Source organism: Eucyclogobius newberryi, unplaced genomic scaffold (assembly GCF_026437365.1).
Source record: "Eucyclogobius newberryi isolate DKJ021-1_F unplaced genomic scaffold, fEucNew1.0.hap1 SCAF_12, whole genome shotgun sequence".
NCBI classification, from domain to species: domain Eukaryota; kingdom Metazoa; phylum Chordata; class Actinopteri; order Gobiiformes; family Gobiidae; genus Eucyclogobius; species Eucyclogobius newberryi.
The window spans coordinates 25,971,294-25,993,185 of record NW_027315746.1 but is presented as its reverse complement, the minus strand read 5'-3'; the positions used below and the strand labels follow the sequence as shown (position 1 = coordinate 25,993,185).

Here is a 21,892-nt window from a genome sequence, read left to right as displayed (position 1 = left end):
CAAAACAAAAAACTCTTATAAACAAAACTCCTCTCATATCTTAATAGGGAATGAAGGAAAAAGAATAAATAAAATAAAAAGATAAAGATAAAAATTAAATTAAATAATAATAAAATAAATTAAAGGTGGTATGGACGATTTTTTTCAGCAAATTTTTTATCATATTTCCTCGTGGCGTGGATAAATCATTTGTCCTGCCACGTATCAATCATAAAACGCACCTACCGCTCACCTGCAGCCGCGTGCGGTTTGTCCTCACGTTTCCGCGTGCCTAAGCGCATGGATCTATCATAATATAGTTCCCTCAGTGTACGGGGCAAAATGAAGATGGAGAAAGACAGTTCGAGCTGACGCAGAAGTGGACAGAAATCTACGGGAGACGAGTGGTGCGATGCGCTCCGTTGCGCTAATAAACAAACGCACGTGTGTGTTGTATCAGTCCACACGAGGGAGTGCGCATGCGCACTTCCGCCTGCGTTCTCAAATCGCCGAAAAATCGTCCATACCGCCTTTAAATAATAATAAAATAAAGTAAAGTAAAAATAGCTAGCATAAGACAAAATCATACTAATATTAATGGTAAGCAAACAAAACACTCTTATTTACATCAGTTATATACACATGAATATGGCCTTAATTGCTTGTGAGTACGACAGTAATTGCACATGAATATGACGGTATTGCACATGGTTAAATCAGTATTGCACGTGAATATATTATATATAATAATATATTATTGTCCATGTTAAAAATAATTATTATAAAGATGAGTTGATACATTAGCATAGTCGGTTACTGCTTTTCAGTGAATACGATTATAATGTTTTTAGATATAAATATGAACGTCACTAAATATTAGGCACTGTATAATGTTCTGTACAAACATTAAGGAAGAAAGCGGTTATTATTCTGTAGAAAAAGAGTTATTAAAGTCGATGAAACATTCTTACGTTGGACTTGCAGAGTAGCCGAGCATGTTTTCCCCTCCGCGTCCATGCTGATCTCTCCTGCGTCGTTATGGGCGACGGACAGGATGGTGAGAGAGAAGCTGGAGCCTCCGTGCTCCGTCTTGTACTTTGGCCCGACAGTCACGGGTTTGTTGTTGTGGAACCATTTCAAGTTAGTGTCTGCCGGGGTGACGGCGCACTTAAAGATGGCGTCTTTGCCTTCCATTGCTGCCACGTTGTTCAGTTTGGTCGTAATCCTCACTAGTTTGGGCTCTGGAAGAGAACAGGCGTATTCTGATATATATAATAAGTTGTGTTCAAGACATTGTAGAATCTTGTCTTTCATTTCAGACAGAAGGCAGGGGCAATTTTTGAAAGGACTACCAATCTGTACTTCACTTGATTCTTATTATAGTTGAGGACTTATATTATATTTATTTTTCAAATGAAGTGGAGTCAAAGTAATGTTGTACTCCACTACATTTCTAGTAGTATATGAAGGTTTGCTGCTGCACAGTGTGACTTGGCTTTAATCTATTTAAGAGGCCGTTCAAAAATCGTGCCATAATCTACAGCTTTAAAGGACAAATATTATGGACTATTAGTATTGTTGTTATCCTTTAAACATGCTCTTGAGTACCTTTGGTTTGGCGTATCATGTTTTACAACTAAAAAAGTTGTTTATAACAAACAAAATTACATTTTGATATCTGCCGTTTCCTGGGACAAGCTGAGTTTTGGCTCCATCTACGGGCTGCAGAGGGAATTACAAACATTTAAAGCTAAACAGATCCACAATCTACGCATTTAAAGCTGGATTTAAAAAAACAGCAGAGATGATTCTAAGAGTGTTTTTGACGCTCAGAGGGGAGAAGACTTACATCAAACTAGCGCAAATAAAGCTAAATGCTACTCAAGATATGTTTTTGATGAGGGAAACAGGGATAAAAACTAAACATTCTTTGCATATATGTGTCCTTTAAGCCCTTTCAACAGTTGTGTCTGTGTGCGTTTCAGCAATGCCACCACTTTTAGATATATGAACTTAATGCTACTTTTTGTTTCACATGGATTGACCATATTAACCATAAACCAGGTAATTCTCAGATTTGAAAAGAGACTTGTTGAATATAATGATGTCACATGAACACAAGGATTTCACTGACCCTTTGAGGAGACTTTCGCTGTCGTCTTGTCACTTTTACACTCGCAGCTGTATTCTCCCTCATCTCCCTTGCTCATAGCCGTCACAGTGAGAACCCGTTTAGTGCCGTCCGCCTTTAGACTGCACCTGCCGTCGCTCTTAACCTCACGGCCGCCATGGCGCCAAACTACATCCCCTGTGGCCAGATTCAGCTCGCAAACAAGGCTCAGAGTCCCTCCCAGCTCCACTGAGGCGGGTTTCAAAGGAACGACAAACTTCACCGCCGCCTCTGAAATAACAGAACTTGTGGTCAGATAAAACACGCTACACAGTATGTAGAGCTTATAATATTTAGAGCTTAACCTTTAACATGCACTTTAAACTCTAGCTTGTCGCCGGAGGTCTGGCACGTGTAGGTTCCGCTGTCTTTGGCCTCGCTGGATTTGACGACAAGCGTCCGCGACACGCCATCTTTTTTCATCTGAACCCGAGCGCTCTCCTTCAGCTCCACTCCGTCTTTGAGCCATTTGACCGAGCCGCCTTCCGAGGTGAGCTCTGCGGTCAGGACCACGTCTTCTTTGGTTTGGACAGAGGTGTCTTTGACGGCCTTTTTCTGGAACTTTACCGCTACATCTGGGAAATTTAGGGAATTGAGGATTTTCTTCTTTACACTTTCATAAAAATTAGTTGTCTTTGTCCCAAAATACAAAGTAAATATGTTTTTGGTAACAATTATTAAGTTGATTGACAGCGTCCCTGACCTGTCAATGCGATTATACAGCGCTCATGACCTATTGTCCAGTCAACACAGACGACAGGGACGGATACAAAAAGTGACCCAGCTAAAGAGTAAGTTAAACGAGAAAATGTAAATTATAATAAAACGCTTTAGGCCCTATTAGTGCTTACTGGCACTTTGTAATTTGTCAAAGTGAACGCCAACTCTAGCAGTTTAGACATCTATTAGGATTAGGCCATTTGTGTCGCGGATGTAGGATAAAAAGTGTTGCTTGTCGCACCAGTTGTGATTATTGTGCTGATTTTGGCTGCTAATACTTTTATACAGCACAAATGTTCTGTCGTAACGTGTGGAGAATTCATTAATGTTAAAGTTAAGGTCACAATATGGCATCAAACAAACTACAAGCTCACTTAAAATGGCCAAACTACCAAAAATATATTGTTTAAATTGTACTTGTTTATATGATGTTGTACTGTTAACAGAGCAGTCTTAAAAATGAAAACAATAAGATGTTTTATAGCCATTAAGCAATTGCTTTAACAGTATTGAACAACATGTAGCTTTAAAAATTAAAAAGTAAATACCAATAATTCTAAATGTATATATTTTATAGGCCAATATTTTCCTCCTCCCACAACATGTGACTATATTGTCATTTTAAAACCAGTAGGAGCACATATACGCTCCTAGAAGAGTAATAAAGAACATCTTATACTCTTGATCAACAATGTCCATTAGTGTTACCTTGCACTTGCAGTTTGAAGGCGAGTTTCTCCGCCCCGGCCTCACACGTGTACTCTCCCGCGTCTTTCTTGTCCATTTTCTCGATGACCAGCTCGCGGCTCTTGCCTCTTGTCTCCGTGTGAACCACTTTGCTGGAGGCGAGGAGTTTCCTGTCTTTGTACCACTTCACCTCCGCCTTTGAATCGGAAACCTCACAGCTCAGTGTGGCCTTCTGAGACAGCGTTGCTTTCACCTCCTTCTGGACCGAGTCTTTGTTCGTGAAACCGGCCGGAGCTTCTACGAAAGACACAACATTGCAGCGGATCAAACGAAACTCCAACAACTTATTCAAGCAAATGTCACTGTACCTGCTACGTGCATCTTAAAGGACAGCTTCTCAGTCCCGGCCTCGCACGTGTACTCCCCCGCATCCTTCTTCTCCACATTTTCGATAATGAGTTGCCGACTCTTGCCTTTGGACTCCGTGTGAACAGTTTTGCTGGAGGTGATGAGTTTTCCGTCTTTGTACCATCTCACCTCCGTCTTGCTGTCAGCCAGCTCACAGCTCAGAGTGGTTTTCTGCGTCAGCGCGGCTTTAACCTCCTTCTGGACCGATTCTTTGTTGGAGAACGCTGATTTTTGAACGATTTTTTGCTCTGATTTCTGTTCCGATTTCTGCTCCAGCTCCGTAACCTGTATTTTGAAGGAGATTTTCTCACTGCCGGATTCACACATGTATTCACCGGAGTCTTTCTTCTCCACACTGTCGATCACGAGCTGTCTGGTCTTTTCTTTAGACTCCATGTGGACGGTGCGACTGGAGCTCAGGAGTTTTCCGTCTTTGTACCATTTCACCTCCGTCTTGTTGTCGGCCACCTCGCAGCTCAGCGTGGCCTTCTGGGAGATACTGGTTTTTACTTCCCTCTGGATGGACTCTTTGCGTAGGAAACAGGATTTAGCCTCTGATTTAGCCTCTGAGAAGACAAATACAAGAACACACATTCAATCCTATTGGCTTAAAGGACCTGTATTTGATAAATGGATCATACAACTAACTGAGAAAAAACAAGGCTTTAGACATGTATCTGTTCATTCTACCACACATTATGTTGCTATAGGCATTTAAACCAGAAATAACCAGAAAGAGCACTGTTAGCATGCTCTAAAATGGGTGAAAATTGCTTAGAAACTCATTGCAGTGAATAATTAGGATGTTAGGAATGTGAGGAATTTCTCTCTTTCTGTCCCTTCAGCTAATTTTATTGCATATACATTTATATAATTATAGTATTTACCATGTTACAATCCGATGGTCTTTTCTCTTACCTTCCACATGGATTTTGAAGGCCAACTTCTCAGTCCCGGCTTCACAGATGTACTCTCCTGCATCCTTCTTCTCCACTTTGTCGATAACCAGCTGTCGAGTCTTACCCTTGGATTCTGCACGTGTCGCTCTGGACGAGGTCAGCAGCTTTCCCTCTTTGTACCACTTCACCTCAGTTTTGGAGTCGGCCACCTCGCAGCTCACAGTGACCGCCTGCGACAGCACAGCTTTCACATCTTTCTGGATGTATTCTTTGTTAGAGAACGCTGACTGGACTTTTGCGTCTGGGGAGGGCAACGTTAAACATCACAACGTCATCAGAAAGTTCAAAAATCAAGCCATTAAACACTTTCAAAGATTTAACTCACATCAGATTTAAATCCTAATGTTTTTAAGGCGTTTTGATTAAAAAAAAAAAAAAAAAAAAAGCAACAATTTTGAATCAACACAGTATCAAGTGTAATTTAATTTGCTGGGAAAATACAATTTAATAGCCTCAAAATTCAAATTGAGTTTCACAAAAAGTATAATTTGAGGAAATGTATGTAATATGTCTGTAGATAAAATGAAAAACTATTGCAAGCTCAATATTTCTTAAAGTTTTTGTCCAGTAAAACAGTGTCATATTCTCCTGTTGAATAAAAAATAATGTGCAATTGCAAATTTGTTATATTTTGTGATATTCTGATTTTAATTCTACCCGTCTCCATTGAAGTCTCATATCCATTCCGGACGTTAGAGTCTATAAAAGTTAGAGCTGGGTCATACCTGCCACGTGTATTTTGAAGAGCAGCTTCTCAGTGCCCGCCTCACAGACGTATTCTCCAGCGTGGCTCTTCTCCACACTGTCGATCACGAGCTGCCGACTCCTGCCTTTGGCCTCCGTGTGCAGAGTCTTGGAGGTGGTCACCAATTTGCCGTCTTTGTACCACTTGACCTCAGAGTTGGTCTCGGAGACCTCGCAGCTCAGAACAGTCTTCTGGGAGAGCGTCGCCTTCACTTCCCTCTGGACAGACTCTTTGTTTGTGAAAGATGGCTGTGGCTCTGTGGAAAGTTAAAACATTCAAACATTATGCAATTGTTTTCTTATATTAATGATTGGAGAGAATGATGATAGTAGAATGATGATAGTAATTGTTTTAGGATCAGTCCCTAATAAACATAAGTAGAAAGCCATCCAAATAAGACAAAATGGTTCTTTTCTTCTTCTATATAAACAAGACCTATGATCTAGTGTGATCAAATCGTTTTATTTCTGATCAATATTGAATGAAAGTGACCTAAAATGAGGCTCTAAGACTTGGCTCAGCTGGATCGGAGACTACTGGATCTACTGTTAATAATATACCGTAATATACTGCCGTCTGGATAGTTCAGAAAATATGGTGATTTTATTGTTGACTAATATTAGATACAGTGCCATCTGCTACACTTCTCTGCTGTTATTGTCTTGTTGAATCTGGTTATTTTGATTTCATATTGTTTCTCTCTCTGTTGTTTTTTTCTTCTTTTTACTATGGACCGTGAATCCACAATAAAAAAAAAGGTATCCATCTGTCGATCTCATTCAAAAGCAATTTTCAAGCATCTGTGTTGGAGTAAAAAGTAGGAATGGCCTAATATAGATTTTTTTTGTTTTTTTTTGGCTGAAACTGATATTGACAACTTTTCCAACACATAAAATATATGGCAAGGACGACAAATTTAAGTAAAGTCAAGTGTAGTTCAGGTCCGAAATTAAGTATAACAGAATCTATATTCCTGGATTTAAGGATCATTTGTTGTAATTTTGATGAATTTTGTGTAAACATACAGCCTCATCTTTAGCTTCATTGCCTGAGTGCAGTATACTGATGTTTTACCCACACTGGTATATGAAGTATTGCCAATTCTAATATTCACAACAACATATTGCCCGTACGTAGTCAAAACATCCCAAACACAATGTGATTATTCGCGTTCACCTGTAACTGCGACCCTGAACACCAGCTTCTCCCCTGCAGCTCTGCACGTGTACTCTCCGGCGTCGCTCTTCTCCACCTTCTCCAGCACCAGCACTCGGGTGGTGCCTTTCACTTCGGTGTAGACGGAGCGGCTGGAGATGATCTGTTTCCCGTCTTTGTACCACTTCACCTCCGTCTTACTGTCGGACACGTCGCAGCTGAGAGTGGCCTTCTGCGACACGACGGCGTTCACGTCTCTCTGCGCCGACTCTTTGCTGGAGAAGGCGGTTTGAGTTTCTGGACAAAAAACACGTCAGTTTCATTAATATTACAACGTATTACTCATCGTTACTCTTAAAGTTGACGTACCTTTGATTTTAACCTGGAATGTGACTTTGTCTGCTGCGGTCTCACACGAGTAATGCCCTTCGTCGCTCTTCTTGGCGCCCTTGATCACCAGTTTCCTTTGGGTGCCGTTGGAGACAAAGACGGTTCTTTGGTCCTCAGTGATCGTCACCTCGTCTTTCTTCCACACGACGACCGCGCTGGCCGGGGACACCTCGCATTTCAGCTCCAGGTCGCCTTTGAGGGAGGAGGCCATTCCCATCGGGCCCCGGGCCTTGTTCAGGAATTTGGCAGGTTCGTCTACAAAAGAATAATGTTTACGATAAGCTAGACGTGTTTTTATTAGAGAAGTCATTTTCATTCTAAAAAAACACCTGACAGAATCAAAGGCAGCAACAGCAGCTTTTGTTTGCCTTTTCTTTGGCCTTATTTTAGTCCGTAAAGCGACAGTCTCAGTCGAATATACTTTGAGTTTAGTAATGTCTCTGTTGTTGCTCTGATTAAGCAGAGCTAGCTTGGTGGCTAAAAGCAGGGGGAGATAAAGGCCACTTTCCCTTGGCCCACAACAGTATATTTCCTTAAAACATGGACTCAGAAAGATCTTATTTGAAGGGCCTATGACAGGTATGCAGCTAATTATAACAAATATATTTTAAATTGTGCTAAAAATTATACAGATTTTATCCCAGAATAGCACAATGACAACATCACTCTAGGAAATGACACAGCAACCACAAAACCAATCTAATGTCGCAATGTTTTTAAATTGACAAATAAAATGAGAGCACCTTTATTTTGTTGAAATAATGTTTAGAGAGTCAAGTTTATACATATTTTTAGTCAATCATGCATAAACTTTGGATGGAATGAGTGTCCCTAGAGTGATGTCACTTCCTGTCATTTTCTACAGATTTTCCAACTTTTCTCTACAAATAGCTACTTGATTGTCGAAAAAATATAATTTATATTTACAACAGGTATAGATACACCAAATAAAGTCAAAATTAGACAATAAAAAACTGTCATATGCAAAGAAAGGTAAAGAAAGCTCATCTGTGTATGATCCCAAAGTCTGGATCTGTAATAAATGTGCGAGTCGCCTCCAAAGTCACACATGTCTATCGGCTTTTCTACTTTTATTTACTTGTTCTTTGTTGGTTTCCAATTTGCAAACTAAATACTAAGCAGAGTTGTAGACTTTTATATTTGCTATCAGACTGTGTTGTGATGTGCTCTTTCTTGGCCGTACCTTTGAGCGCCAGCTGCAGTTTGACTTTGTCCTCAGATAAAACGCACTCGTAGACTCCCACATCTTCCTCTGTCACATTGTGGACTCTCAGGATCCTCTTGCGGTCGATGATCACACATTCGTACTTCTTTCCCATTTTAATCTCACGTGCATTTCTCATCCAGGAGACCTAGATAAATATTATTTTGAAAAGTCAATGAATTAGGAATGAAGTAGCCTGTGTATCGCAAAAGTACTTTGAAAAGAATATATTGAACTGATTGAATATCGTACATGTCTAGGAACAACTGGTTTGATTGTTCACAATTAAAGGAGTTCTATCAGTTTTAAAACAATACAAATGGCTTCCATTTGTCCAAATGTATTCTTCTCATTCCAAACACATTCCTAGCAGCACATCAGCTCAAACACTGGGTTTATGACTGATAAAACTGCTTTATAGTAAGATGCAGGCGGCTGCGTACCCTAGCCTAATTTTGATCTTATATGAGCTGCTTTTACATCATAATATTTTAATAATAATATAATATAATAATTTTTTCGTGTACAGGAGAGAAAAAAAAATGTAATACAGAGTAGGGATGTCACGATAAACATTTTACTGTGAAGAATATTATGAAAGGAAACATAATTATTAACAATTACTGAGAACGTGACCAAACAATAGTGGAAACTTGTCTAACACACTACATTTCCTCAGCTTTATGAAATTGAACTTTCTGAATGACAAAATAAGTTAAATTGTTTTTAAACAGTTTTTTACATTTGGATTTATGTTTTGGACTCTAAATTTAACTAAAGACTTAATTTTGCTCCTAAAATTGTCACATCATCAAGTTTAGGCTCTTACGATTATATTCTGAACTAAATAATCATGATTATCGATTAACCGAATAATCTTGACATGTTTAATACAGAGTAGATCTTGTTGCTGCGAATGGCATGTTTTATTTATTCTACAGGCTGGTTAATAAAGAAGCACTAAGTAGGTTTTAAGGTGGAGGGTAAAAATCCTTCTCGTCTTTTTTTTTTTGGCAATAAAAACCCATCTAATTGAATAAATGAATGAGTCAGTGCAGTGTGGGTCTGTGTGCAATGGGGATCAGTGCAATACAAACACATTAAAAACAACTGAAACACCTGAGCGTCGTAGTCCGACACTTCAGCGGTCAGCTCAGCCATCTCCTGGACGCTGCATGTGACCGCGTGCTGCAGCGCCGACTTGTTGGTGAACCTGATGGGAGGAGCTAAAAATAAAGCGGTCACGTTAGAAGCTGTTAAAGTCAGTTTCACAAATAAAAGACCGAACGAGCGGACCGCGGAGAACGCACGGCTCCAGATCCCGTTACATCCTGCAGGTGTTAACGAGCTGTGGCCATAGACTTACCCTTCACATTTAAAGTGCATGCGGTCTGAGAGCCGCCGCCCACAAACTTGACCTCGAGTCCGTTCATTTCCATGGTGACGGTGCGGAGGAGGAGGGTGTGGACGTTCTTGGATCTTGTGATGAGGTATTCTCCGCCGCTGCGTAACAGGCGGCCGCCCAGAGACCAGAAGCCGGAGCAAACGGCCGACAGCTCCACGGAGATGGAGAACTCTTCTTCAGCCAAGGCCACGCTGTCGGAGAGGCCCTTCTGCAGCTCGGCCCTGGGCTCTGGAGCACACGGAGATACATCGAGGGAGTTGTGTAAACATGTGTTATTATTTAGGCTGATGACAAGACGATGTGTGAGAAAATATGGCAGAAAGAGAAAGAGAATGGACTGGAAAATGAACCACGAAGGTACAGATGCAGAAATAGACAGTTTTTTCCCTCTTTTCAATTATTATCAATTTATTGTGTATTTTTCATTTGACTTTTTGATACCACTTTATGATAACCTTAATGAATAATAAACAAATATTGTATTAAGAGTGATTCAGGCTTCATAACTTAATTAAGGGGCATTAGGGGTTATAATAAGGGTAATACTTAAATAGTTACGTTACGTTAAATAGTTAAGCTAGACACATTTTTTTATAAACTATTTGTTCATTATGAGTTAAGTCTTTGTTCAGACTTTGTTAAGTTGGATAAAAGTGTAGTTATTCTAAGTGTATATATTTAGCTTCAAAAGGACTGATATTATTGTGTAGTGTAGTGTATTGCTCAACTCAACTGTAAAGAACAAAAATACATTCCCAAACTGTGGACTCGCTGAACATTTTAGCCAACAGCCTATAAAAGGAGTCTCACCCAGGTAAAAGGTTCCGGGCACCTCCAGGTACGGACTCTGGCCAAAGTCATTGACAGCAGAGATTCTGAACTGGTACGTGGACTCCTCAGTGAAGTTGGAGATGGTGAACTGGGTGATGTTGGATAATTCTCCAGGGTTGCAGCGCTGCCACTGCTGGGCTCCGACCTTCCTCTTCTCCATGATGTAACCCTTGATGGGAACGGGCCGGTCGCTCTCAGGAGGAGACCACTGGAAGGTGATGGACGACTCGGTCTTGTTCTGCACCACAGCGTTGACTGGGGGATCGGGAGGGTGCTTTCTTGCAGCTGGAATAAAAAATAATAGTTTCATTTGAAATTATCTTGTTAATGTTTACCAGGAGCTTTATAAACTGGAGAAGAAAAGTATCAAACTACAGGACCAAACTGTTGAGCCAGTCCCTCTGACTTTATGTTAAAAGAGCCAGACCATAGAGTTACTCAACTGAGTAATAACTTCTTTTTTCTGAAATTTGCAAAGTTTATTGCTTCTTTTGTTGATTCTCCAAAAATCCACTTTGTTTCTAAGTCCTCCATGTAACAGTTCTCCTTTCTTTTTAACCATGTTTGTTGTTGTTGTTCAAACTGTTAGTCACGCCCATCGGAGGTTGTCAAGACAGGACATGGCTCCATACAATATGTCTTCATAAAATGGTTATAAAAGCATGTGGTAGAATCAATTCCAAATCAGTGTTACAAATATTTTGTAACATAAACATTTGTACAATAGGTTGATTTTAATAGTTGCTAAAGTAAACAAACATAAATCTGCATAAACTGCTGAAATATCAGAACATTGACATTGATACAAAAACAAAAACATTGTAAGTTATACATAATAAGCACACAGGTCAGATATAATGGACTCTAAGAGACTAAACATGGCTTGTAAGAGTTGTAAACCTGGTCCTAGCAGCCCTCTGGATCAATAAGCTCCAGACCTATCGGTGCTCTTAAAAGGTGCTGCAAATGTCACAAAGTAAAATATGAAAACTTCTCTCTTCTCATAAGACACTACGTTCTGTGCACATGACCCAGGCTCTGACCACCCGGAGCTCGTGGTGCAGGATCATTCCAGTGTCCACATGTCCCCTCTGTGTCCGTGTGTGGAGCAGATCGCTGACATTCAGTTCAATTCAATCTATTTTTGTAACGCCCAGAATCACAACAACAGTTGCTCTGTTCATGGTCCGAGGCCGTGCACAGAGCAAAGCCGGGCCGACAGGTCATGTGCTCAGGAAGACGAGGTCAGTGTCATGGCGTCATCTAGCACTGCAGAACACAGACTGTGGGCTATTTTTATTTTTTTGCTTTTGAAGTACTGATAAGACGGCCGTTAAAATACCGGATGGATAAGCAGTATCAACAAGGGTGGTAGTATCTATATATCTTAACAATACACATCCCTAATAATAAACCTGCACTTACTATAAATAAAGTTGTTGGTGCTTACGTTGGGAACCATGTGAGTGATGTCACAAAAAACAATTCATTATTGTTTTTTTTCACTACATGATTATAGATGACTCTTGTTCCTCTTACATTTAATTGGTTCAACCTTAATTACAAAATGAGCAATACAAATGTCTTATCTTCATAACATTGTAAACTGACCAGTGACAGTGAATCGTGTGGAGGTCTTGCAGTCTCCGGCCACAAAGGCCACCTCTCCGGAGTCCTGGGCCTGGCAGTCCCTGACGGTGAGCGTGTACTGTCGGAGCGAGCAGGCCATGGAGATGCGAGCGTCCGCTTTGAGTTTCTCTCCGTTTCGGGTCCAATACACGTCGGGACAGGGGTTCTCCAGCTCCACACAGAAGATGACCGTGTCACTGACCGGCACCACCGTCCGACGAGGGAGCTTCTTAGTAATGTTTCCTGTAAGAGACAGAAGATGTAAGTTTGTGTTGTAGCAGCAGCTTGCACCAGGATTTCTATGGTAGAATCTTCCTCCAGAAAAGGTCCAAGCTTGTGTATAGAAATGTCTGATGTGCATACAGAACTAAAATATTCACTTTCTCATTTTCATTGACATGGTGAAAATGTATACGTATTTTGCTTCCATCCTGTCATACAAATTACCCAAGAAAAATAGGGAAAAAGGAGAAAATTACAAAAAACACTGTTTAAGAACTTAATTCATGAACATGATGCTCTGAACATGTCCATGTTTGCATTGTGGTACCAGTATTGAAAAAGAAATCAGACAGTGATTGAGCAAAGGCCTGCACAATATATTGTAAAAGTATTGATATATTGGCAATATTGGCTGATGCAACAATCAATATGGCAACAAACTAAATATACTGCAATAACACCATCTGAAATTAACAGTTTTTTTTTTATCAGAACGTAAAAAATGTGATGTTTTACATTTATGTTTTCAATGTTAAGGCCTGAACTAAAATAGTCTTAGTTTAATTTTTATTTTAAAACAGTTTGAGTAGTACGTTAAGGCATTTTACTGAGTCAGAAGGTGTCCATATTGCATCCATTATCGTACAACCCTAATAAACAAACATTGAGTGAGTATTGTGTGTTGGAGTCATACCCAGCACCGTGAGCTCAGCCACCGTGCGGCTGCCTTCCTGGGTCTCACAGATGTAGACTCCGTCGTCGTTGGTGGTCACGTTGTGGATGGTGAGGCGGCGCAGCGTGCCCTCCTGCTCCATGCAGTACTTGGTGTTCTGCTCCAGCCTGGTCTCCTCCATGAACCAGTTGGCCTGAGTGAGACTCACGGGAACCTCGCACAGCATGGTGGCCGAGGACTTCTCCTGGACTTCCACATCCTGCAGCTTCCGCTTGAACGGCACCTTTGGCTCTGCAGAGGTAACATCAGGAAGTATTGTGATTGTGAGTCGTAAAAACGACAGAACAACAACAGAAAGATATTCTCAATCTAGAAAAGCACCAAGGCAGAAAGCACGTCCACATTCACTATGAGCTCTTCGCTCTTAAAACTTTAGTCTCAAGTTTCTTTGGCTATATTTATCATTGATGAAAACAATATTATAGCAGAATGTATTTGTAGTTGTACAAGTAGTGTGTAGTGCTATGAACCCTGTGCCATCGGGATGGTATTTCAATCTGCACTCTGGGTTACAGCTTTGGAGCAGTGCCAGCTCTAGTACTACAGGGACGAGTGGAAACACAATCCCATTATCATTTTTTGGAAAGGAACAACATTCACCATTTAGTTTTCCTGCTATTTTAATGAGCCTTTCACTTCCAGAGTCACGTTGTGCTCACTATTTCACTGCATCCACTCAGCTGTGGGTCTGGCACCGTTCCACATTAACACACAGCTCAAACCAGCAGCCTCTTCATCCTAAAGGCAACATGACCAGAGTGATAAACTCTTGCCGTTAGTGTTATGTCATAAAAACATAATGATTTATCTGTATGAGGCATTTTATTTGCCATCTGGACTGTTTTTACATGGCCAGAAAAATCAGATTACTTCTGTAATCTGATTACCCAATAATTAGATCTATTATAGGTGTGCGCTTTCATGCACATCAGAAATGTGAGAACCTGGTGATGTGTCAGTTAATGAAGTATATAACAACATATTTTTAAATGTCACTTTTCAATTATTTATCTGTAATCTTGTTCACTGCTACATTTGTTTGCCTTTTTTGCCATATTTTCTTCATTGACAAATTCAGATTTAGCTGTTTACGTGCTTTTTGAATAATCTGATAACTGAATCAGATGATGATGATCAGACTATAAAGCTACTGCTGGCACTCAATTTAAAGCACACAATTCAAATAGAAGCAAATATACACATTTACAATTTGACTAAAGTCAAATTACAAAAAATGGACCTTAATGTAATAATGAAAGATCTATAAAAGATCTATTAAATTGGTTTAAAGTTGTTGTTGGGCTGTTCTGGCCCGGGGGGTGGGGGAAGTCACATTAGCGCCAGTGCTTAAGTGGTCTGTAAGTGAGTGGCCATCTTAGACTCTGTGAACAACTCATCACCAGCAGAAAATAACTGCAGCAGCAAAGCCCGACCCCTGTACACACAGAACATGGAGCGTGACACTGGCATTACTACATAATTACATTTACTGTTGGGACAGACCCTTTGGGAAGCACTAAAGAACCATGCAGAGACTTTAAATAGCATGTTGATATTAGGGATAGAAATAATTGTGTCCATTAAATCTATATGTGGAGCGGGTGGTGGCAGCAGATATGGGTCATCATCAGTGTTACGCTCAAAGTGCTTTAGGCGTTAAGACTGGGTTAAATGTGGAGATGCTTCAATACAAGCAAAGCAAGTGGAATAATGTTCTTAAAGCTTGTTCTAAAAAAATGTACACTGGAGCTCAGCAGGGAAAACCTTCACTTTTGGAAGCAAATGTTTCTCAGTTTTACATTTTAGTGCAAAAGTTAAGGTTTCTGTCTTGTATGCCATTTAATAAGATTAAAACATATTCTGAAACTCAGGGCAGTGCAATAAATCACAAATTGATTACCGGTACCCACAATTTATACGTCCAGGTTTTACAAAACATTTAGCCACAATGATTGGAGCTTTTCACCTCCGTACCTGCCTTTCTTGTGATGGATGTCGCTCTTAAAGCTGGGGACACACACTCATAACTACTCAATTCTGTTTTCACTCCAGAAAGTGCATTGTAGAAGCAGAACTTTGTGGGGCAAAAAAATAATGATTAAACATTTGATCTTTTCAAACTTGTAAGAAATAGCCATGTGAGTCACTGTGGGACAAGAGCTGATTGGCTGTTTAGAGAGATCTGTTTGAAAAGAGTCCGATTTATTTGACTGTTTATTTTTAAACTTAACTGTCACTTTCTGGATGTGGCATGTTACCTGCATATTTCAGTGGAAAAGGAAAGTTAAAATGATACTTTGGAACATTCTCCATTAACTAAACTAAAGGAACATGATGTAAACAAGCAGCAGGAGTCTGGTTTATGGAGAGGCGAGCAATGCAATAAAAGCAACAACAAAAACAAGCTTTCTTGGCATTTTCTAGTTTATCTTTTGGCAATTTTTTGAATATATTTAGTTTTACATAATCTATCTCCGCTACAATTATATACAAATAAAAATGAATTCTCTCTTTAGGCCTCCTCGCCTCTCTCCACAGCCTCTTCATCCTCCTCTTCCTCACCCTTACCCTCCTCATCCCCCTCATCCTCCAAATCGTCTTCTGCCTCCCTCTCTCTCCGGGTAGAGCGGTCAGATATACTGACCCACAGGTTGGCGGCGCGATCGCAGCTGCTTCAGTGGAATACTGCTGTTGTCCTTGGGCAAGACACTTAACCTGCGAACACTGGTGTGTGATTGTGTGGGTGACTGGTTCCTTAATGTAAAGCGCTTTGAGTGCCGTGAGGGTAGAAACGCGTTATATAAATGTGACAATTTACCATTTTTGCCTCATCCCCCTCTGCCTCATCCTCATCCCCCTCTGCCTCATCCTCCTCTGCCTCATCCCCCTCATCCTCATCCCCCTCTGCCTCATCCTCATCCCCCTCTGCCTCATCCCCCTCATCCTCATCCCCCTCTGCCTCATCCCCCTCATCCTCATCCCCCTCATCCTCATCCGCCTCATCCTCCTCTGCCTCATCCCCCTCTGCCTCATCCTCATCCCCCTCTGCCTCATCCCCCTCATCCTCATCCCCCTCTGCCTCATCCCCCTCATCCTCATCCCCCTCATCCTCATCCCCCTCTGCCTCCTCCCCCTCAGCCTCATCCTCCTCTGCCTCATCCCCCTCATCCTCATCCGCCTCATCCTCATCTGCCTCATCCCCCTCTGCCTCATCCCCCTCTGCCTCATCCTCCTCTGCCTCATCCCCCTCATCCTCATCTGCCTCATCCCCCTCTGCCTCATCTGCCTCATCCTCATCTGCCTCATCCCCCTCATCCTCATCCCCCTCATCCTCATCTGCCTCATCCTCCTCTGCCTCATCCTCCTCTGCCTCATCCTCCTCTGCCTCATGCCCCTCATCCTCATCTGCCTCATCCTCCTCTGCCTCATCCCCCTCATCCTCATCCCCCTCTGCCTCATCCCCCTCATCCTCATCTGCCTCATCCTCCTCTGCCTCATCCCCCTCATCCTCATCCCCCTCATCCTCCTCTGCCTCATCCTCATCTGCCTCATCTGCCTCATCCCCCTCTGCCTCATCCCCCTCATTCTCATCTGCCTCATCCTCCTCATTCTCATCTGCCTCATCCTCCTCTGCCTCATCCCCCTCATCCTCATCTGCCTCATCCTCATCTGCCTCATCCTCCTCTGCCTCATCCCCCTCATCTTCCTCTGCCTCATCCCCCTCATCCTCATCGTCCTCTACCTCACCCCCCTCATCCTCCTCTGCCTCATCCCCCTCATCCTCTGCCTCATCCCCCTCATCCTCATCTGCCTCATCCTCCTCTGCCTCATCCCCCTCATCCTCATCCTCCTCTGCCTCATCCCCCTCATCCTCATCTGCCTCATCCTCCTCTGCCTCATCCCCCTCATCCTCATCGTCCTGTACCTCACCCCCCCTCTGCCTCATCCCCCTCATCCTCCTCTGCCTCATCCCCCTCATCCTCATCGTCCTCTACCTCACCCCCCTCATCGTCCTCTGCCTCATCGTCCTCTACCTCACCCCCCCTCTGCCTCATCCCCCTCATCCTCCTCTGCCTCATCCCCCTCATCCTCATCCTCCTCTGTCTCATCGTCTCCTGCTTTAGAGGTGATACATCTGTATACTTCTTTCTGTCCCTTAGGCTCCACCTGCCGGCTTTACTCCCAAACACAGGAGAACATACATCTCGTCTCGTCTTGACCTCAGTCCTTACCTTTGACAGTGACCAACACAGCGCTGTACGTTTGCCCGGCCATGTTTGTTGCGTTGCAGGTGTAGAAGCCGTTGTCGTTTTGTTTGCAGTAAAGGATCTTCAGGATGAAGTTCTCCGCCTGGTCTTCATAGATGACATGTCTGCGCCCTTCGCTGATGTTACCGCCGTCCTTCCTCCAGATGATGTGGGGCTTGGGGTGGCCGGTCACAAAGCAGCTCAGTTTGGCGTGCTTGCCCTCCGTCACGGTGCAGGTGCGAGTGAACACACCTTTGGGGAGTTTGGCCAACATGGACGCCCTCAGCTCCAGCTCCAAGTTATTAGTGATGGTCGTGGAGCTTTTCTCTTCGGTGCGATAGACCGCGATATCCTTATTCATTTCCTCTTTGCGTTTCTGAAGATGCGACAGGAGCGAGGTGGACGATTTGTCCGAGGTGAGCTGACGAGGATCCTGGGAGTCAACGACCAACGCGGCAGAAGTGTGGGCCCGTCCAACTGTATTCTTGGCCCGGCAAGTGTATGTGCCACTGTCTAAGTTACGCACGCATTGGATTTTTAACGTACTGCCGTCGTTGTCGCTAAAGATCTTGATGCGGTTGCTTTCCCCCAGGTAACGGCCGTCCTTTTCCCAGTCGAAGTTGGCATCCGGGTGAGCGGCGACTCTGCAATGGAAGACAACATCGCCGCCCAAACCTACTCGAGCTGACGTGGGCTTCTCTAAGAAGGCGGGTGCTCTTTGTGCCATCTCTGTCGGTAAAGCCACTTTGAGCGTGACGGCCGCGTACGCCTCGCCCACGTTGTTCTTGGCCCGGCACATGTACTGCCCGCTGTCATCCAGTGTGAGCTCGTAGATGGTGAGGCGGTAGATGTCTCCGTCCTCCACGGTCTTGAAGCGTCCTCCAGATTTGAGCCGGAGCTTGTCCTTCTCCCAGGTGATGAGGGGAGCGGGACTGCCCACTACAGTGCAGCTGAGCGTGGCGTCTTTCCCAGTGCACATGGAGAAAGCTTTGGGCCTGGTCAGAAACCTGGGGACGCCACCGAAGAGGTTGGGATCCATTGTGTTCCTGCAATAAACAAAACTTGAACTTAATACTCACTGGAGCACAGGGAAATTGGTTAGCAACAGTCAGCTTACAGTAAAGGCCCAACTCAAATATACATACACTTTTTTAATGTACAATATTAATGATTTGTTTGTTACATGTGTGGATTTGATCAACTGGTTATTTTGAATGTTCTGCAAAGTGTCTCGTTCGGCTTTAAAAGACAATATTTATAAGGCAACATAGTTTTTTACATGAAGAATTATGAAGGAATCCAGGCAGTAAATTAGTGGGATCTGTTCTTCCAACACAACCTTTGTCTCTGAACATAGTTTTACCCTCAATGTATGTCAGTTATTGCCTGTGGACCCGGGTCAGTGGAGGGAACTATATTATGTTATGAAAATAACCATAAATCCTGCTCAGTTTGGCATTCACAGCAGGATGTCAGTGTCAGTCAGGGGCCCAGGGGCCTTCTGTGTTGCCCTGGCTTCAGAGACATACTGTGGGATAACTTTAACATTAAAACAATACAGCCTGGTCATTATAGGTGATTAGAAACATGAATTACACCATTCTGACTGGATTGTGCGCAGCAAGGTCATGCTGAGCAGATATGTGCCTTTCACAGAGTGACATTTGGCAGCTTTGTCACCTCTGAAGCTGGAACTGCAGCCGAGGCCCAAAAATAACCTCAGCTGTCAGGGCGCGTCTCTGCTCATGGCCATTTGGAGAGCAGATATCACATAAAGCACGCTTAAAACACTTTCAAATGCTGCACTTACAATCGTGTAAATGTGGATTCTTTTGAGTAAATGATGTAGGATTCTATGAGAAGTGAACTAATTTGCTGTTAGCTTCAGTTTAAGCTCGTGAAGAGACAGAATAATAATGAGGCCTCAATTGTGGCGCTCGGGCCAAACAAGCGCAACAAAGTGCGCGTCAAAAGAGCCAAACTTTAGTGACGATTCAGAAATATAATGTTCAGTGATGCCAGCACAGCTTTAAACAATCTAACATGCACAAACTTCAGTGTAGACGATATGAACATGAATCTAAAGGTGATGATTTTCACCTTGTGTCTTTCCAGCCGCAGCTAAATCACGTGGGCCAAATCTTCAGAGTTCCAGTCTCCTTCCGGTGTCTCCGCTTCCAAACGTTACAATTCCAGTGAAAATACGCTGTTTGTGCTGAAATATCCGTAAAATGGTAGTAAATCCAGGATGATGGAACATCCCCAGTCCCCTGCAGTGGGCGGCTGACCAGACTTATTTTTTCCTTTCTTTTCCAGAGCCTCTGATGCCAAGAGCTGACGTGCCTCGTTTGGCGCAGCCTCCTTTCCAAAATAGACTTGTCATTTACCGTAGACCAGAGATAGGAGCTCACTCAGCCCAGGACAGAGGCAGAGACAGGGCCAGAGGCAGAGACAGGGACAGAGACAGGGCCAGAGACAAGGGCAGAGACAAGGGCAGAGACAGGGGCAGAGACAGAGGCAGAGACAGGGGCAGAGACAGAGACAGGGCCAGAGACAAGGGCAGAGACAGGGGCAGAGACAGAGGCAGAGACAGGGGCAGAGACAGAGGCAGAGACAGGGCCAGGGACAGAGACAGGGCCAGAGACAAGGGCAGAGACAAGGGCAGAGACAGGGGCAGAGACAGAGGCAGAGACAGGGCCAGGGACAGAGACAGGGCCAGAGACAAGGGCAGAGACAAGGGCAGAGACAGGGGCAGAGACAGAGGCAGAGACAGGGACAGAGACAGGGCCAGAGACAAGGGCAGAGACAAGGGCAGAGACAGGGGCAGAGACAGAGGCAGAGACAGGGACAGAGACAGGGCCAGAGACAAGGGCAGAGACAGGGGCAGAGGCAGAGACAGGGGCAGAGACAGGGGCAGAGGCAGAGACAGGGCCAGAGACAGGGGCAGGGGCAGAGACAGAGGCAGAGACAGGGGCAGAGACAGGGGCAGGGGCAGAGACAGAGACAGGGGCAGAGGCAGGGGCAGAGACAGGGCCAGGGGCAGAGACAGAGCCAGAGACAGGGCAGGGGCAGAGACAGGGCCAGAGGCAGGGCAAGAGACAGAGACAAAGACATGGCCAGAGGCAGAGACAGGGCCAGAGACACGGCCAGGGGCAGAGACAGAGTAAGAGGCAGGGCCAGAGACACGGCCAGGGGCAGAGACAGAGGAAGAGGCAGGGCCAGAGACACGGTCAGGGGCAGGGCCAGAGGCAGAGACAGGGGCAGAGGAAGAGGCAGGGCCAGAGGCAGAGACAGGGCCAGAGACACGGCCAGGGGCAGAGACAGAGGAAGAGGCAGGGCCAGAGACACGGCCAGGGGCAGAGACAGAGGAAGAGGCAGGGCCAGAGACACGGTCAGGGGCAGGGCCAGAGGCAGAGACAGGGGCAGAGGAAGAGGCAGGGCCAGAGGCAGGGCTAGAGACAGAGGCAGGGACAGGGCCAGGAGCAGAGCCAGGGGCAAGGTGCAGAGACAGGTGCAGAGACAGGGGAAGGGGTAAGGGCAGAGTAAGTATATTATTATTATTTTGTCACTGCAATATTGATATAAAACAGCCTAATAATAGAAACAGGACGATTGACTCCCGTTCAAAACTGCAGATTTTCAGCAAGGAACAAATTTGTATTTTAATTGAATGTTTTTATTACAGAAACAAGGGTCTGACTTGACTCTACATGTATCACTCAGTCTTCATTTTTCAAATAATCTCAACAAAGTACAGGCATGTGGGCGGGGACAAGGGGTAGGAGGAAACAGGACTTTTCTGAGCACTTGAACAGTACATTAATGAGGAGGAAACATTGTTGTATCGCAGTTTAAATCTCATTAAAGTTGATTTTGCATAATACAGTATGTCTCAATAATAAGGATGTAGTGCTCTAACAAATACTTTATTCACACAAGTATCCAGACATTATGAATCAAATATGTGCTGTTCATGAGGCCGGGGTTTGCTCAGCTGTTTGAATCAGCTGTTCTGCCCCATGATTACAACATGACATCACAACATGAACAGGCCCAATCATGTCGTCCATAAACCATGCAGCTGTTCAGTCACTTTAAATGCTGTTTTACCCATTTGTCTCGAGCCTATGCTACAGTCAGGTCCTCTTCCTCTTCCTCTTCCTCTTCCCTGGTGGAAGTGTGGTGTTTTGTCCGTGTTGTTGCAGCGGGCTTTCCCCCCACAGAGGCATGAGTGACAGCAGCAGGCCGCACGCCCCTGATTTAAACTGCAGAAAGTAACTCTAGCACACGGTAATCCACTGTTACTGCTGCTCCGCACTCGTCTGCTGCTGCTGGCTCCTGCGGCTGCTTTCCATCGTTACACAGTGACAAAATGGAACATTTCAAC

General features: G+C 43.7%; 1 protein-coding gene across 16 annotated transcripts in view; it reads right to left on the bottom strand.

Moving 5' to 3' along the window:
- The window catches only part of obscnb (obscurin, cytoskeletal calmodulin and titin-interacting RhoGEF b), a 70,571-nt gene extending 50,717 nt beyond the window's left edge, over window positions 1-19,854 (bottom strand). For 15 of the 16 annotated variants that reach the window (XM_072441717.1, XM_072441723.1, XM_072441726.1 and 12 more), the window contains exons 1-17: window positions 19,606-19,854; window positions 17,491-18,551; window positions 13,220-13,489; window positions 12,286-12,546; window positions 10,654-10,959; window positions 9,805-10,071; window positions 9,558-9,664; window positions 8,418-8,586; window positions 7,193-7,468; window positions 6,845-7,120; window positions 5,649-5,924; window positions 4,883-5,164; window positions 3,925-4,530; window positions 3,578-3,853; window positions 2,455-2,724; window positions 2,114-2,380; window positions 951-1,220 (exon numbers count right to left, since the gene is read on the bottom strand). In XM_072441717.1, the coding sequence (XP_072297818.1) occupies window positions 951-1,220; window positions 2,114-2,380; window positions 2,455-2,724; window positions 3,578-3,853; window positions 3,925-4,530; window positions 4,883-5,164; window positions 5,649-5,924; window positions 6,845-7,120; window positions 7,193-7,468; window positions 8,418-8,586; window positions 9,558-9,664; window positions 9,805-10,071; window positions 10,654-10,959; window positions 12,286-12,546; window positions 13,220-13,489; window positions 17,491-18,544 (5,233 nt within the window). In that variant the 5' untranslated portion in view covers window positions 18,545-18,551; window positions 19,606-19,854. The remainder of the gene's footprint in view (window positions 1-950; window positions 1,221-2,113; window positions 2,381-2,454; window positions 2,725-3,577; window positions 3,854-3,924; window positions 4,531-4,882; window positions 5,165-5,648; window positions 5,925-6,844; window positions 7,121-7,192; window positions 7,469-8,417; window positions 8,587-9,557; window positions 9,665-9,804; window positions 10,072-10,653; window positions 10,960-12,285; window positions 12,547-13,219; window positions 13,490-17,490; window positions 18,552-19,605) is intronic. The other variant, XM_072441735.1, reaches the window with a different exon arrangement.
- Between the last annotated feature and the right edge of the window lie 2,038 nt (window positions 19,855-21,892).